The sequence below is a fragment of the Lissotriton vulgaris genome, chromosome 1_1 (assembly GCF_964263255.1).
Source record: "Lissotriton vulgaris chromosome 1_1, aLisVul1.2, whole genome shotgun sequence".
Classification (NCBI taxonomy): Eukaryota; Metazoa; Chordata; class Amphibia; order Caudata; family Salamandridae; genus Lissotriton; species Lissotriton vulgaris.
In genome coordinates this window covers 1026743811-1026760317 of record NC_141685.1, presented here as the reverse complement: position 1 = coordinate 1026760317, position 16507 = coordinate 1026743811, and the positions used below count along the sequence as shown (strand labels likewise).

General features: G+C 50.6%; 1 protein-coding gene across 1 annotated transcript in view; it reads right to left on the bottom strand.

Moving 5' to 3' along the window:
- The window catches only part of MAN2B1 (mannosidase alpha class 2B member 1), a 278792-nt gene that overhangs the window by 55307 nt on the left and 206978 nt on the right, over window positions 1–16507 (bottom strand). Inside the window, exon 22 of the mRNA XM_086961819.1 lies at window positions 5260–5409. Within this exon, the coding sequence (XP_086817945.1) occupies window positions 5260–5409 (150 nt within the window). The remainder of the gene's footprint in view (window positions 1–5259; window positions 5410–16507) is intronic.

Sequence of the window (16507 nt, the reverse complement as noted above, 5' to 3'; positions counted from 1 at the left end):
TTGGGAATACCAGTCTTCCTATTTTTTGATGACTAGCTACTGAAAGTGAGCTCAACTCAGACAGCCGTAAACCACTTCCAGAAGACAGCTGAACTGTTGACATCATTGGTTTTCTCCATCAACGTGTTGAAGTCATACCGTACTCCTTCAGAACGGCTCCCCTTCTTCAGAGCCATCATACATTTACTGATCTTCTAAGCCTTTCCTCTGCCTCAACATGTCCAGGACCTTTGGACTATGATCCCGATGTCTGAACCATTTTTCTTTGCCTCAGTGAGAGCTGTTCCGAGGCTTCTTGCATCCTGCTTGTGAACCACACATGCGGGTTCTGCGGTGGGATTCGAAGTCTTAGTGGGTTCAACACTAAGGGGCCTTGTTACATGCCACGCAGAGGTCATAAGAGACAACAAAAGATCTGCAGTTGTGGCTGCTTAACCTCAATTGGACCGGCGGGAAATCTCGCTCTCCCTACCCCACCCAGTACTAACGGTCATGACAGATGCATTGTTGCTGGGCTGGGGACGCAATCTAGAATAGGTGGAGATCAGAGGATTCTGATCTCTGGTGAATACTGTCCTCCACATCAACCTACTGAAGTTTTGAGTGATTCGCTTGGCACTGAAAGTGTTTCTCCAGACCATTAAGGGGGAATGGGTACTGCAGCAAACAGGACAGTGTGGAGGTCGCTGGTCCTGTGCTAGGAGGCTGTGTGTCTTGAAGTAGCTGATCAGCCAGGGTTTCTCCCTGTCACCTAACACCTCCCAGGATCTTTAGAACACAAAGGCGGGCAAACTTAGCCCTTGTTGCCCAACAGATAATGAGTGGAGGTTACATTCTAATGTGGCCCAAGGCATCTTCCACCAATAGAGAGATTCCTAGGTCAATCTATTGTCCACTGCAGAGAATGTGCACTGTCCAAACTTTTTCACAATGGTGCTCTCTCCCTCGAAGACTACTTTTACTACCACTTGGGGTCGGGACTTCAGTACACCTTCTGCTCCTTCCTCCTCAGCCCAGATTGCTGCAAAAGATCGAGAGGGGCTGGGCCCAAGCTAACTTTGTGGCTCTGGACGGAGCGAAGAGAGTGTGGTACCTGTAACTTCTGGCTAAGAGCACATCCTCTCATTTGGCTACCCCTTTGAGAGGTCCTTCTGTCACAGACAAGGCAAAGTTTAGCACCCAAGCCTGCGCACCCTGCACCTCCAACCGCAGAGACTGAGCGGGGACCATGGAGCTCGATCTCCCTCCCGAAGTGGTTACAGTCATCCTAGCAGTCAGATGTCCATCTACCAAAGCTGTTTACACAGGATGCTGGGAAAAGTTTGTTGCATGGTGTTCTTCCTGTACTTTTCCATCCCTGAATGCACAGTTGACAGTTCTTTTGTTTTTCTTTAGCTCAGCAAGGTCTTAATTTGGGAACGGTTAAAGATTACCTCTTGGCTTTCTTACACCTACTGGACCAGCTATTGCTCTTCAAGCCACCTGTTGGAGTACTTTTTTGAAGGGACTGACCCACATGTTCCTGCCATCCCCTTTTGTGATGCCACAGTAGGACCTTGATTTGGTTCTCACCTACCTTTCAACCAATGCACAGTTGTCCCTTTTACCTGCTAGCTATCAAAACTGCATTCCTCATTGCTATAATACCAGCCAATCAAGTGAGTGAACTCCAGGCATGGTCAGTGATACCACCATACACTTTGATCTTCCTGGACAAACTAGTCCTCCTGCCCAAGGTAGTGTGGCTCACTGGTTAGAGGCGGCAGATCCGAGAGCAGAGGACGGCCTGGGACCAGGGTTCGAATCCCGGCGCGGCAGGTTTCTGGACCAGGGTCAGCGGACTCGATAATTCTCTCGCCTCGGTGCCCACTCTGATCAGCGATCACACTCGGCAACTCTGGGCATTAGCTTGCCTCATCTTCACTAACGGCCCCACCAGACCGCCGGGGATGCCTGGTCTCACCCTGGAGATACCCATTAAGGGACCATCTCTCAGGGAAGCCAGGAAGGGTTTCGCAGCGGTCGAAGCGCCTTGGGACCCTCCGGGTAAGTAGTGCGCTATATAAATGCCTATACATTTACATTTACATTCCCTTCCACGTGGGAAATGCTGCTTTCCTATGCACCGCCTCTCCTTTCCAAGGATAAAGAATGGCTCCATGACCCCCCAAAAGAACGCTCAATTTCTACGTTGATCGGACCAGGGAGACCTGACAGAATGAACAACTGTTTCAACAGAGTGGAAAAGAGTAAAGCGGCACAAAAGAGAACCATCTCCCGATGGATTGTGTTAGGCATCAAGATCTGCTATGGACTAGCTATGAAGCAACCCCTAGAAGATTTTTGTGCTCATTCTACCAGAGTGAAAGCTGGTACTACAGTGTGGTGCCCCCTGTGTCAGTTCTAGACATATTTCAGGCAGCTCGTATGTGTCCCTTCGAAGTGAAGCACTACTGCCTGGCCTGGACAGCCAGATTTGGCAGGACGGACACTTAACCCGATCAGTCCTGTAGGATTACCTGATCGGAGCCATTCCACAGACCCACCACTTAGGGAGGTACTGCTTTGTTACCTATTCACAATGTAAGGTCTCTGCGGTTAGAAGTCTCTATAAGAACAACGAGTTACTTTTCTGGTAGAGATTCTATCTAATTGCGGATGACTCACAGTCTCACCCTCCTCCCAGTTCTTTGCAATGGACTCATGCACTTCATTAATAAGAATCCAATCTGGTGATCTGCACACTGCTAGATTATGATTTCACTGACATCATGTCTGATGGCACAGATTGAACAGAAAGAAACAACATCCTCAAGCAGAGGAGGTGCATATTAGGCGCTCCAACATTACATTCGGGGAGGGACGGATCAGACAGGTACCTGCACAATGCCACCAGTTGATGTGGGATGGAGGCGGGGGGGGCAAAATGGTGGTGGTTTTGGCGTGGGGGTGATTGCTACAAAAGTTTTCAGATCCAGTCTGGCGCTAAGGGAAATTAATAAGGTGAAGACTCTTCAATTGAATAGTCTCTTCCTAAAAGGTAAATAACTTGTTTAACTTCACTAACGTTACACCACAATGTGTACCGCCATTCTGTCCGGTTACATCTGAACCATTGTCGAGGCTGTTGGAGAATGATGCTTATTCCAGCAGCATAAAACGGTCATACAGCTTATGGCTTTGTACAGAGAAGCAGCATCTCCATTTGGCATAGTAATAAATATTATCAAACTCCAAATTTTGAATAGGAATTTGATGGTCACAAATATTCTTAAACCCGAGTTTTACATGTAACATGGCCTGACCTGCACTAGAAATGTATTCAATGTTTTGATTCTTATGCTTGAGACCTTTAGTTTTGCTTTCTTGAGGCCTGCGAACAGGCTTAATGCAAGTATTGCAACTTTTTCTCTCTAAAGCAAGCTCTTCAAGGTGCCAGACTTTACCTTAAATAGGGCGATCTATCAGGGCCAGAAGATGACCGGTGCAGACAGGGAGCTGAAATCTTCCATTCCAGCATTTGACAATTCTGCGCTCTCTCTGCCGTTTTTCAAGAAGTGGTCCATTCCTTCTATTGAGACTCCTCAGCTAGGCTTCAGGGATATTATTGGGACCAGGCTGAATTGTAAAGCGGGATTATTCAGTGGAAATATGAGTGTTCGGCATCATCTTTTGGAAACTCCACAGGTTAGGTTTTCCTTTTGCAAGGGTGGTTTCAGTAAATGGTGTGGCAAACAGCCTCACCTGCATAGTACGACCCATTTCACCACAAAGAGTAAGTGGGAGGTTAAAGTGTAAGAATCTTCACAGGAATGGGTTATATTACCCCCAATGGCATTTTAAAACCCTTCACTGTAATGTTTCTGAACCAGCTTGAAACTACAAGGAGGAGGACTTTCGCGAAGGACATCTGCTTACCTGTTCGATTTAAACCTCTGCTCCTCAGATGTGGATTAAACAATTACTACACTGAAATTTCTGGAGTAGACGTTCAGTGGCATGTAATCCTATGCTTGCTGGGTATAAAACCTGCCTGCAAGGGAAAGTTGGCTAATGACCGATCCAGAGCAGAAGCGTTCTAGGGAAAAAACAATTAAATAAGGAACATGTGGACCAGCTCACAGAATTCCATTGCAATAGTTATGTTGAGACCTGTACATGTTGTGAAGTCTCTACCCATATACTTTACAACTTTTCCAAGAGGACTGTCCAGAACAGCTGCCAAAATAACAGCTTAGAAATAGATGCTGGTGTAACTAAGTGAGCTTTGATGTGTCTGAATGCTCTGCAGGAGAATTCAGCCCAATTGGCCCTGGCCTGCAATAGATGTCAGAGCCCCACACAGTGGTACAAGCTGGTCTGTTATTCATCGTCAAATGTCACCACATCCTCTACTTTAAGAGTCAAGATGGCTGCACTCACTTAAGTGGCGTCAGGGATCAGGAATTATAGTAGTGAGAGTGCAAGTTCTTGGGATGCCCAAGTACAGGGAGGCTGCAGCAGTAAACGGATCTGCCTGGCCAGCAACAGGGAGGGAAATGTTGGAGCTGAAGAAGCATGGGTAGCTGCCATACATTTGAAGTGGCATACTTAATTTCGGCTTCATCCCACCAAAACATTTGATCTCCTGAACTATTTTTCAAAATTTTTGCTTCATTGGTCTTAAAAGTCACACCAAGGTAAGTTGAATTTAATAAGGTATTCATTTGACTGTAATTGTGATTTGGTTAGTTGCTACACTGAACAAGAACATAAATGACGCTGGTGCGCTGTGTTGCTAATACCACACTTCCAAAACCAAGCTAAGAAAGGACTCTCAGGTTTCTCTGGTCCATGTTCAAGTAGTTCATTTCAGTCAAGTTTTGTATTTGCTTTCGGGTACACATTAATAAAGGGATAAACAGGGCTACAAGATAAAGGAAAAAATGGACTGGATGCATAAACCTAGGAAACCTAAGAGCTGTGGCTAAGATTAACTTTACTAAAAGCAAGGTGCAGTATTGGATATTTTGGGAGCTCAGCCGTGGAAGATATCTAGACTGCCCACCCTCCATTCCCATAGTCTACCAAAGCAGTTTCTTTCAGAAATCATTCCCTTGAATATCATTATCGTGATGACAGGGTTTAGGAATTACTGACAAATGTAGGGTAACCCCCAGGTCAAGCAATACGAGTAAACTGAACAAACTTATGGCCAATTGATTTTGGCAGCATGATAAACATGTCTGAGTACAAGGGGTCCTCATCCGTATTACCTACCTGCAGGTTGACGATGGCTGGCATGGAGTAGTTGGCACTCTCCCCCTTCTCAAACTGATGTTCCAGTCGTATGAGGACAGAGTTCACATCCAACCGTGCTAAGGTCAGCAGGTGGACATTCATAGGAAGCTCATCTGCCAACGCTGAGAACTAGCAGATAGGAGAAAAAAAGAGAACAAGATGAGATGGAAAAACCCTTTAGAAAGGGGGTAGGAAAAACAAAGAAGTCTGAAGAAACCACAGATAAAGACTTGCAAAGCTGGATGGGTTGATGTTGAATAGTAAAGGGGGTAATATGTCCAATTGTGGATTTCAGAAGAGAGCCTTCAAGCCGAATCATACACAGTCAAAAGAAGCACTCGGTTCAACACAAACAGGCATATGGACATTGAACCTTTTAGAAAAACACAACCTGCAGATGAGCCTGTAGAAGGCTTAGACTGAAACAGAACCTCAAGACCTTTAGAAATTATTTAGCGGATATACACATCCTATTAGTCTCTTGCAGCAGTTAGCATTCAAAACCTCCAACTAAGCCCAACACCCCCCCCCCCCCATATCTAAAAAAACGCAACTTCTAGAAACTCTTCACACCTACAGGAACCATAAACTTGTGCATGATTTCCATTCAGAAGTAGTAAGACTCTAGAAGAGTCATGCTAGAGAAACACTGCATCAGGCAGAATCAAATCTCTAGAATTTATACTGATTTTTGTTTGTAGAAGCTAGATAAACAGCATCAAAGGAAAATGCAAGACGTCTTAATCATGAAGTCTTAAAACAAAAGTTTTGCCGTTTGACTACTAGTTTTAAAAGCAGTGCATAGTCCTGCCATTTCGTGGGTGTGCTAGGTCTGGTCTCGCTCTTCTCATAGTTTTATATTGTGGACATGCACCAAGCCCACACAGGTTTGCTCTAGTAGTAAGAAAGTCTGTTCTCCAGCACATTTGTTTACGATTAGGCCTGGAAATCCATCCAATTCAATAGTTTTGTAATTGTTTTTTTTTAGGATTATGCCTGTAAACCCACGAAATTGTATGGTATTTAAAAGCGGTTTATTTCTAGTTCTTTACACATAGCATGAAAGGCAAAACCTAGCAATAACCTCCCTCCGACTACAGTCACTAGGTAGCTATTCCAGATAAAACTTTGAAAATGCTTTAAAGTTCTGCTCTTTTCATGACAATCCTAGACAACACTCCCATGCTTTTAACTATGGGAAAACTATTCATGGATGTCACCCCAGCACCCATCATTTTGTCCTTGACTGCTGCACTTTTTAATTCCTGTTTTACAGTCTCTGAAATCTTCATGCTTCCAAGACATTAATATTCCCTACACGTTTTGGTTCCCATATAGCAAGCTGTCTGCCTGGACGTTTACACCAGTTACTCAGAACACAGCAGCATGAGCAGGCTTCCATTCTCCAATAACTCTAGGCCTGGCTATAATTTAACTTATGCAAAAAGAGAAATTGATGGACAGAACGTTGAACAATATCAACCATTCACCCCAGTAAAGAGATCTGGGTCTACATCCATATTTGTTTTGCTCCCCGTGCCATTCCAGTTAAAACCAAGCCATATGCAAATTAGTCTTGACACTGCACCCCATGGGAACAGTCCAGCCCGAACTGCCAGGCCAGGTTCTCCCTGGACCAGAAACAAGCAATGTGGGACCAGTTTCAGGGTGTCACCTCTGATTAGCAAGTCTAACTTGACTACAGTGGCCTGGAGAGCACGGGATTCATGTCTGGGCATTTAGAAGTATCCATCTCACAGATCGCCTTCTCAACTGAGCAATGATGCATTTGTCACCACCGTTAGCTTCAGGTGGGGCAGAGAGGAGTCTGCCACAGTCCAATTGTGGTCCAGCAGCCACCACTGCAGCTCTTTTGCAGTCCCCTCCGACACCTGGATGCATTTTGAGAGGTTACCTTGGGGCAGAGCCTACGGAGACTTCAGATCTCACTGCAGTGCCCACATGACTGGTCCCATGAGGCACAGGGTCAGACTGATTTGCATATGGCCATGTCTGAACTGGGGTGGCAGAGTGGGCTAAAGAACGGTGATGGATTAAACCCAGATCTGTTGACTGGGTGTGAGTGTTTGATTGGTTCAGATGCTCCGTCCATCACCACCCCCTTTTGTACCGCTTTGTTCGCCATAAGTTGGCAGGGTATGCTCAGACGTGAGTCCCTTGCTCACTTTGCCACTGGATTCAAGCAAGCTGGGCTGAAGACGGCTGAAATGCCAGAAACCGGTCCTCGGAAGCTTGTTTCCGGTCCAGGGAAGGCATGGCTTGGCAGTTCGGGCTGGACTGTTCCCACGAAGCACAGGGTCAGACTGATTTGCATATGGCCATGTCTGAACTGGGGTGGCAGAGTGGGCTAAAGAACGGTGATGGATTAAACCCAGATCTGTTGACTGGGTGTGAGTGTTTGATTTGTTCAGATGCTCCGTCCATCACCACCCCCTTTTGTACCACATGGGCCACCTGGCAAGGTTCACTACCAGGAAGCAGGACAACAAGAGGCCATGAAGCCCCTTGGGTTAAAGTTTGAAACATTTGTTTCATAGCCTAAATATCCTGTACTTGTTGAAGCAGAGGGAAAGGGAAAGCCCAGCATACCACAGCATCTAGAATGCCTCCAATGAAGTAGAGCCTCTGCAAAGGTGCCAGGTGGGACTTTGGCATATTCATAGATAATCCCAGAGATGTTAACAAGTTGGCAGTCATCTCAAGTGGTTGACGACTGTTGGAGGTGAGCCCACCTTCAGCTGCCAGTGGTCAAGTTTTGGTAAAACTGGTATTCCCAACCTCCGAAGATGGGCTTCTACCATCACCATCTCTTTTGTGAACACCTGAGGTGCACTGGTAAGGCTAAAGGGGTGTACCAAGATCAGAAAAATCTTGTGGCCTACCTGTAACCACAGGTAGCAACTGTGGGACAGCAGGCCAGCAATTTGAAAATGTGCCCTGCAGATCCAATGCCACCATACAGTCCCATGTATCCAGGGCAGACATAACTTGGGTCAGAGTGAGCATCCTGAACACACACGTTACTACTTGTGTAACGATATATCTTTAAGAGACATTAGTTAGTGATAGATTCCTTACCTTAGAATATCCCCAGGCGTCAGACTGGATCCGGAAAATTTTGTGTACCAATACCCCTGCGCGCCGGCAGGCGTCGTCCGCAGCTCCGCGTCCGTCGTCGGCGTCGTTAGCGCCGGAATCACGTCGTTGGTGTACTTAGACGTCGCCCATGCGCACCGACGTCAGTTCTGATCCAGAGCTTTTCCGCGCCAGATACACAGAGCCATGCTAGAACCAACACTCGTGCCATAAAACTAGGGCCCTGAAAGGGAATGACCTTAACCCTAGATATCGGTTCGCAGAACGGGGAGAATGGGTGGGTCGGTAAGGAATCTATCACTAACTAATGTCTCTTACAGATATATTGTTACACAAGTAGTAACTTGTACATCTAAAAGACACGTTAGTGATAGATCCCTTACCTTAGAATAGATACCCCAGCAATACCAACCCCGGTGGTGGGTCTGCGAACCAATAATCACACCAGAATGTCCTGGAGGACAGAACTGCCAAAGAAGCCATCCCTCCGGACTTGGCTGTCCAGGCAATAATGTCTTGCAAATGTGTGCAGCGAGGCCCACGTAGCTGCCTGGCAAATATCCTGCAAGGGCACTCCTCAGCCCAGGGCAGTTGTAGTCGCCGTGGCCCGGGTAGAATGAGCTCGTAGTCCCACAGGGGGTTCCTTCTTTGCCAAGGAGTAACACGCCTGGATACACAAGATGATCCACCGCGAGATGGTCCGCTTGTGCACCGCCTTTCCCTTCTTAGCGCCCACGTAACAAACAAAGAGTTGGTCATCCACCCGGAACTGGCGTGTGCGATCCAGATAGTAAGAGCGCACGTTTTGGGTCCAGATGGTGGAGCCTCTCTTCCTCTTTCGAGGGATGCGGAGGCGGACAGAAGGTGGGCAAGGTAATGTACTGCCCGATGTGGAAGGCCGTGACAACCTTGGGCAGGAACGAAGGTCTCGTCCGCAACACAACCTTGTCCGGATGAACAGAGAGGAAAGGAGGTGAAGAAGAAAGAGCCTGGAGCTCACTCACTCTCCTGGCAGAGGTGATGGCAACCAGGAAAGCAGTCTTCAAGGTAAGAAGACGGAGAGGACAGTTATGGAGCGGCTCAAAGGGAGCACACATCAGGTAGGTAAGTACAAGATTCAAGTCCCACTGGGGCATCACGAAAGGAACAGGAGGGAACATATGAGTGATGCCCTTTAAGAATCTGTTTACAATGGGGGACTTGAACAAAGAAGGCTGATCAGGTAGCCTTAAGAAGGCGGAAAGGGCAGAAAGGTAGCCCTCGATAGTGCCCAGAGCAGAGCCCTGCTGGGCAAGAGAAAGAAGGAAGAGGAGAACCTCAGAAAGGGGTGCAGAGAGTGGATCCAAAGCCTTTGCTGTGCACCATGCCACGAATCTGTTCCACCTGCAGGCGAATACCGACTTCGCGGAGGGAAGCCTGGCTGCCAGAATGACATTACAGACTTTGGGAGGCAAGTCAAATGGCCTCAACTGTCGCCGCTCAATCTCCAAGCTCGTAGGTGTAGACTGGACAGGTTCGGGTGGAGGACCGTCCCCTGCTGCTGCGACAGAAGGTCCTCCCGAAGAGGAAGACGAATCGGGGGATCGACTGACATGCTGAGTAGCTTGGGATACCAGTATCTTCGTGCCCAGTCCGGAGCCACAAGGATAACCTGGGCCCGGTTGCGCCTGATCTTCTTCAGCACTCTGGGCAGAAGTGGTATAGGCGGAAAGGCGTACAATAGACCGCAACTCCACTCGCGATGAAAAGCGTCTCCGAGCGAGTGCCGCCTTGGAAACTCCAACGAGTAGAACAGATGACATTTTGCGTTCTCTTCTGTGGCGAATAGATCTAACCAAGGCTCTCCCCACTGCTGAAAGAGGCCTTGCGCCACGTCCGAGTTCAGACGCCATTCGTGATCCATCATGCACCGACGGCTGAGTTTGTCCGCCCTGGCGTTCAGGGAACCTGCCAGGTGTTGAACCATCAGGGTCACGCCCTGATGTTCCAGCCCTTGCCAGAGGTGCAGAGCCTCCTGGCATAGGGTCCACGACCCCACCCTGCTTGGTTTGTTGCAGTACCACATGGCGGTGGTGTTGTCCGTGAACACCTGCACTACACTCCCCCGGACAGAGGGGAGGAATGTCTTCAGTGCAAGTCGGATCGCCCGCAGCTCCAGAAGGTTGATGTGGAGCTGGGACTCCGCCGGAGACCAGAGACCAGAGACCTCTGATCTCCGCCTCTCCCATGTGGCCTCCCCATCCCAGGAGGGACGCATCCGTCACAACTACGTGCTCCGGGTGGGGTAGGGAGAGGGATCTACCACTGACCCAATTGCGGTCCGTGAGCCGCCACTGCAGCTGTTTTGCAGTGCCCTCCGAGATCAAGACATGGTCGGACAAGTTGCCCTGATGCTGGGCCCACTGAAACTTCAGGTCCCACTGCAGAGCCCGTATCCGCCACCGGGCGTGATGCACCAGAAGGATGCAGGAGGCCATCAGCCCCAGAAGCCGCAGCGTCAACCTGACCGAGACCCGGGATAAAGGCTGAAAGATCGGAATCAGAGCCTGAATATCCTGAACCCGCTGTTCGGGTGGATAAACCCGAAACTGCGCCGAGTCCAGAATCGCTCCGATGAAGAGGAGCTTCTGAGAGGGACACAGGTGTGACTTCGGCACATTGATGAGAACCCCAGCAGATGCAGGAGATCGGCCCTAGTCTGGAGGTGGCTGACGACTGTCTGGGGCGAGCCTGCCTTCAACAACCAGTCGTCGAGGTAGGGAACAACTGAAACCCCTAACCTGCGCAGATGGGCTGCGACCACAGCCATCACCTTGGTGAACACCCGTGGGGCACTGGTAAGGCCGAAGGGGAGCACGGTAAATTGGAAGTGCTCGTGGCCTACCGTGAACCCGAGGTAACGCCGGTTGGCCGGCAGGACGGGGATGTGAAAATAGGAGTCCTGCAAGTCCAACGCTACCATCCAGTCTCCTGGATCCAGGGCAGCTAAGACCTGAGCCAAAGTCAGCATCTTGAACTTCTCCTTCCGGAGGAAGCCGTTGACGTTCCGTAGGTCCAAGATAGGGCGTAGGCCCCCTTTGCCCTTCTTGGGTACCAGAAAGTAGTGGGAGTAACAACCACACCCTACTTCTGGCCCAGCAACGCGCTCGATGGCCCCCTTGGCCAAGAGGGCCGTGACTTCCTCTTGCAGAAGTTCCAAGTGATTCCCCGACACGCGGTGGAATTGCAGTGGAATGGCTGGAGGGGTCGTCTCGAAGGGCAGGGAGTAGCCCCTTCGGACGATTTGCAGCACCCACCTGTCCGACGTGATGGTGCGCCAGTGGAAGAGGTGATTGCGAACCCTGCCCCCCACTGGCGTCACATGGGCCTGAAAGCAGGGACTAGGAGGGTTTTGAGGCAGGTGCTGCGGGGGGAAGGTGTGGACTGGCCGCGCCGTTGTCCCCGCCCGCCGCCAGGGCGGTTTCCACGGCCGCCACCGCGCTGTTGGACATTCTGCGGCGTATGGCTGGCAGCACGTGTGGGGGCGCCCCTTCCTTGGCCACGAAAGGAGCGAAAGGCACCCATTTGCTGGCGAGGGGCCGAGAGGCACAAGGACTTGGCCGTAGCCCTGGAGTCCTTAAATCGCTCAAGCGCATGGTCTGCCTTGTCGCCAAAGAGGCAACGGCCATCAAACAGCATGTCCAGCAGAGTGGCCTGGACATCAGCCGAAAAGTTGGCGGACCTAAACGAGGCGTGGCGTCGAACCGCCACTGTCGTTGCCATCGCCCTGCCCAGTGAGTCCGTGGTATCCAGCCCACACCGGATGGAATACCGCGCAGCATCTCGACCCTCCGCAAGGGTTTGGGCGAGTTTTGCCCGGACCTCCTCTGGACATTGTGGCAGCACGTCCGCGACCGCGTCCCACAGGGTGTGGGTATAGCGGCCCAAGAGGCATGCGGTATTAACTGACCGCAGTCCCAAACTGAGGGATGAGAACACCTTCTTCCCGAACTGCTCGTACCTCTTGGATTCCCGATCAGGCGGAGCCGTCGGGAATGCGGTCTGGGAAGTGGAGGCCTGGATGACCAGGCTCTCGGGGGTTGGGTGGGTGGACAAAAAGCAAGGGTCGCCCGGGGCCGGGCGGTAGCGTCTGGCCACGTTCCTATCCACAGGCGGACCTGTGGCGGGCTTGGACCAAGTGCCCACAAGAACGTCACACAAGGCCTCAATAAACAGCAGCAGAGGCTCACTGGAGCTTGCCTGCGGTTTAAGGACCTCTGTAAATGTAAATTGATACTTGTATAGCGCACTACTCACCCGCAAGGGTCTCAAGGCGCTTGTACGAATATCGCTGAGGAACCCATCCTGGCTTTCCCTGTGAGGCGTCCACTCCTGGGCACCCCCGAGGTGGAGGCCAGGCATCCTTAGCATTGTGAAGGCCGTTGTGGAGATTAAGCAAGCTATTGCCCAGAGTTGCAGAGTGAGACTCCATGATTGGAATTGGCACCGAGGCGAGAATTATCAGGTCAGTGGAATTTTGAGCCCAAGACCCGCCGAGGCAGGGAATTGAACCCTGGTCCCGGGCTAGACCTCTGCATCAGGGTCTGCCGCACTAATCCTAGAGCCACACTTCTCCACTTCTGTGAGGAGGTTAGTCCTCACGGCCGCGACAGGAAGCTCAAGGTTTGATGCCTTGGCTGCCCGTGTCAACACTACACTATAAGCAGCCCCCTCCCCCGTAGCCACGGTGGGAGGGGAGACTAATCCAGTGTCTGGCGAAGTGTCAATGCCACTGGCCTCCCCAACCTCATATGTCCAGTCCTGTGGTGACTCGCACTCCCGTGCCAGAGGGAGACCCCTCCCAATCACCCTTGTCACCCATCTCCTGTAGCACAGGCTCAACAGATGGGTCCTGTTCATGGAAATAGAAATCTCCAAAGGCCGTCGGATGTGGCGCCCATCGGCGCCGCTCCGGCGCCAGAAACGGATCGGGGGTAGGATCGGGGACGGCGCCCATAGCAGGTGCCGGGGGCGACACCCATAGGGCCGGCGTCGGCGAGGTCGACCGCCGACGACCCGGAAGCGGATCCAGAGAGGGCCTGCTGCGCCGGGACCTAAGTCGCCGGCGGCGCCGGGGCCGAAGCACCCGACGACGTCGGAGCCGAAGCACCCGACCCGCTAGGCCCTCCAGCCGGGGCCTTTGGGCCCGGAGGCGCCACGGAACCCGGCTGAGGGAGGGACCTCATGGCCATGAGGCACCGCTCAATCTCCTCAGGCGTTGTGTCTTGCCCAGGGACCCGAAGGTGTGGGGCAGGCGGTGATGACGACTGCGACTCCAGCGGAGCCGCGTGGGTGGTGTCACCCGAACCCCCTGCCGCATCGTGCGAGCATCGGGGTGGGTCGGAGGAACGATGATGTCTCGCCGACCTCTTGTGCCTCTTACCGGAGGACTTGGATCCTGACGAACGATGACCACTCCCGGAGCTGCGAGGGCTCCAACCCCGCGACCTGTCCCTCGACCTCCCGTGGGACCGGGACCTGGAGCGGCGCTGGCCAACTGCCGGAGCTCCAGTCGCTTGCGAGACCGCTCTCGCCTAGCCTTAGACGTCAGGGCCCGGCAGTCGGAGCAGGTGCGGTCGTCATGGACGCCAGAACTAAAAATCCAAAAACAATTGACCAGGAACAGGGAAAGACACTGGCAAAGAACTTATGATAGTGAAAATAAGGAAATATACAAGAAAGCCCTTGCCACTTATAAAGCTATGATAATAGCAGCAAAAAAAGATTTTTTCACACGCCATATAGAAACTGCGAAAAATTCTAGCAAACTGTTATATCACATTGCCAAAACCCTCGCTGGAAATGCCCCGGATCTTAATCCACCCCCATCGCAAACACTATGTGATGCCTTATCGGAGTTCTTTTTTGCAAAGGTCAACGATATTTATCAAGCCTTCAACTCAGACCAGGCTAGTAGTAGTGCTACAACCCCCATGATTACTCCCAAAAGTACCATGACCTGTTTTAGCCCCCTCACCACTGACCAAATCAAGAGCATAGTAAAAACGATTAAAGCTGGCTCAGCTCTAGATCCATGCCCAACCTCCGTGCTCGCTACTGTACCAGACACAGTTTGCCCCATTATCACCGCTGTCTGTAATACAATACTGACATCTGGTTCTTACCCTGACTCACTAAAAAACACATTGATCAAACCGCTGCTCAAAAAGCCTGGTTTAGATAAAGGTGAATTAGAAAACTACCGCCCTATAGCAAGTCTCCCTTTTCTAGCCAAGGTTATAGAAAAGGCTATGAATCAGCAGCTATCAGCCTACATAGAAAACAACAATCTGCTGGATGATACGCAGTTCGGTTTCCGCAAACATCATGGCACTGAAACCGCTCTCATCAAAGCAGCTGATGACATAAGAGTCATCCGCGATCAAGGAGGAACTGCTTTGTTAGTTCTCCTGGATCTTTCAGCTGCCTTCGACACGGTTGACCACAAGATCTTGGTCGACCGTGTCGAGAGGATGGGCATTCAGCTCACTGCTAGGGACCTTCTTGCTTCCTTTCTGGCCAACAGAACCCAGGCGGTTACACTGGGCCCCTTCCAGTCGGCTGACTTGTCGTTACCGTGTGGGGTTCCCCAAGGCTCATCCCTAAGTCCGACACTATTTAATATATACGTGTCGGACCTTGCTAGTGTCATCAAAGCACATGGGATGGGCCTAACCTCATACGCTGACGACACTCAGTTGGTGCTGGCTATAAAGGGCGATGGACAGAGGGTGGCAGAGAGATTCCAAAGTGGGATGATTGCTATCGGCGAGTGGATGGCAAGGAACTGCCTGAAGCTTAACTCCGATAAAACGGAGGTGGTTATCTTTGGTAATCTCTCGCCAGCTTGGTCGGCAGCATGGTGGCCATCGGCCTTAGGCACACCTCCCTGCCCCTCGGTCACAGTCAGAAACCTAGGTGTTACTTTCGATGACCAGCTTAACTTCATGGCCCATGCAAACAAGGTGGCAGCTAACGCCCATTTCAAGCTCAGAATGGTAAGAAAAATTACACCTTATCTACCAGATTCAGCAGCCAAAACGTTAGTCACCTCCCTAGTTCTGACATCGCTAGATTACTGCAACGGTCTGCTGCTCAACGCTCAGAGCAGAGTCACCAAAAAACTACAGACCGTGCAGAATGCTGCCGCTCGTGTACTGTCAAAAAAAACTAAATTTGCACCTATTTCGGATACTCTGAAAAACTACCACTGGCTGCCCATCCACAACAGGGTAAAATTCAAATCTCTGTGCACAGTCTACAAATCACTCCAGGATCAAGGACCTCGTTCCCTCAAAAAGCAACTGATTCCCTATAACCCACCGAGAACTCTCCGATCCACTTCTCTTAACCAACTAGTGGTTCAACGCAGCCGAACAGTTTCTTGGGGTGATCGCCGCTTCTCAATCGCGGCCCCTAGACTTTGGAACACCCTACCTAACCACATAAAAACTAGTCCCACACTTCTTCAGTTCAGAAAAAAACTGAAAACGTGGCTATTCAATCAGTAATTCAGATCTCCGTACCTCCTGATCATGGTGAGACATCAATGCATTTTTAGCGCCGAGACGCCCAAGGGTAATTGTACGCGCTCTACAAATGTCATTAATACATAAATAAATGGTCCAGGCCTAAACACTTGAGGCACCGGTGATGTTGGTCGGTAACCGACATCAGTTGGTCGCACCTGGAACAGGGTTTGAACCCAGGCATCCCTACCGGCACCATTTGAGTCGAAGACTCGAGTAGAGAGATGATCAAAAAGATCAAAAAGTTTAGTCAAAAAAGACTAAGGGGTAGAGCTTCTCCGGATCTGCGCTAGCTGGCGCGGAAAAAAGAACTGACATCAGCGCGCATGGGCGGTGTCAAAGTACTCAGACGACGTCATTCCGGCGCCAACGACGCCGACGACGGATGCGGAGCCGCGGACGACGCCTGCCGGCGCGCAGGGGTATTGCTACGCAAAATTTTCCGGATCCAGTCTGACGCCTGGGGATATTCTAAGGTAAGGAATCTATCACTAAAGTGTCTCTTTCAGATTTGTCCTTTTTGAAGAAGTTCAGAGGGCGAA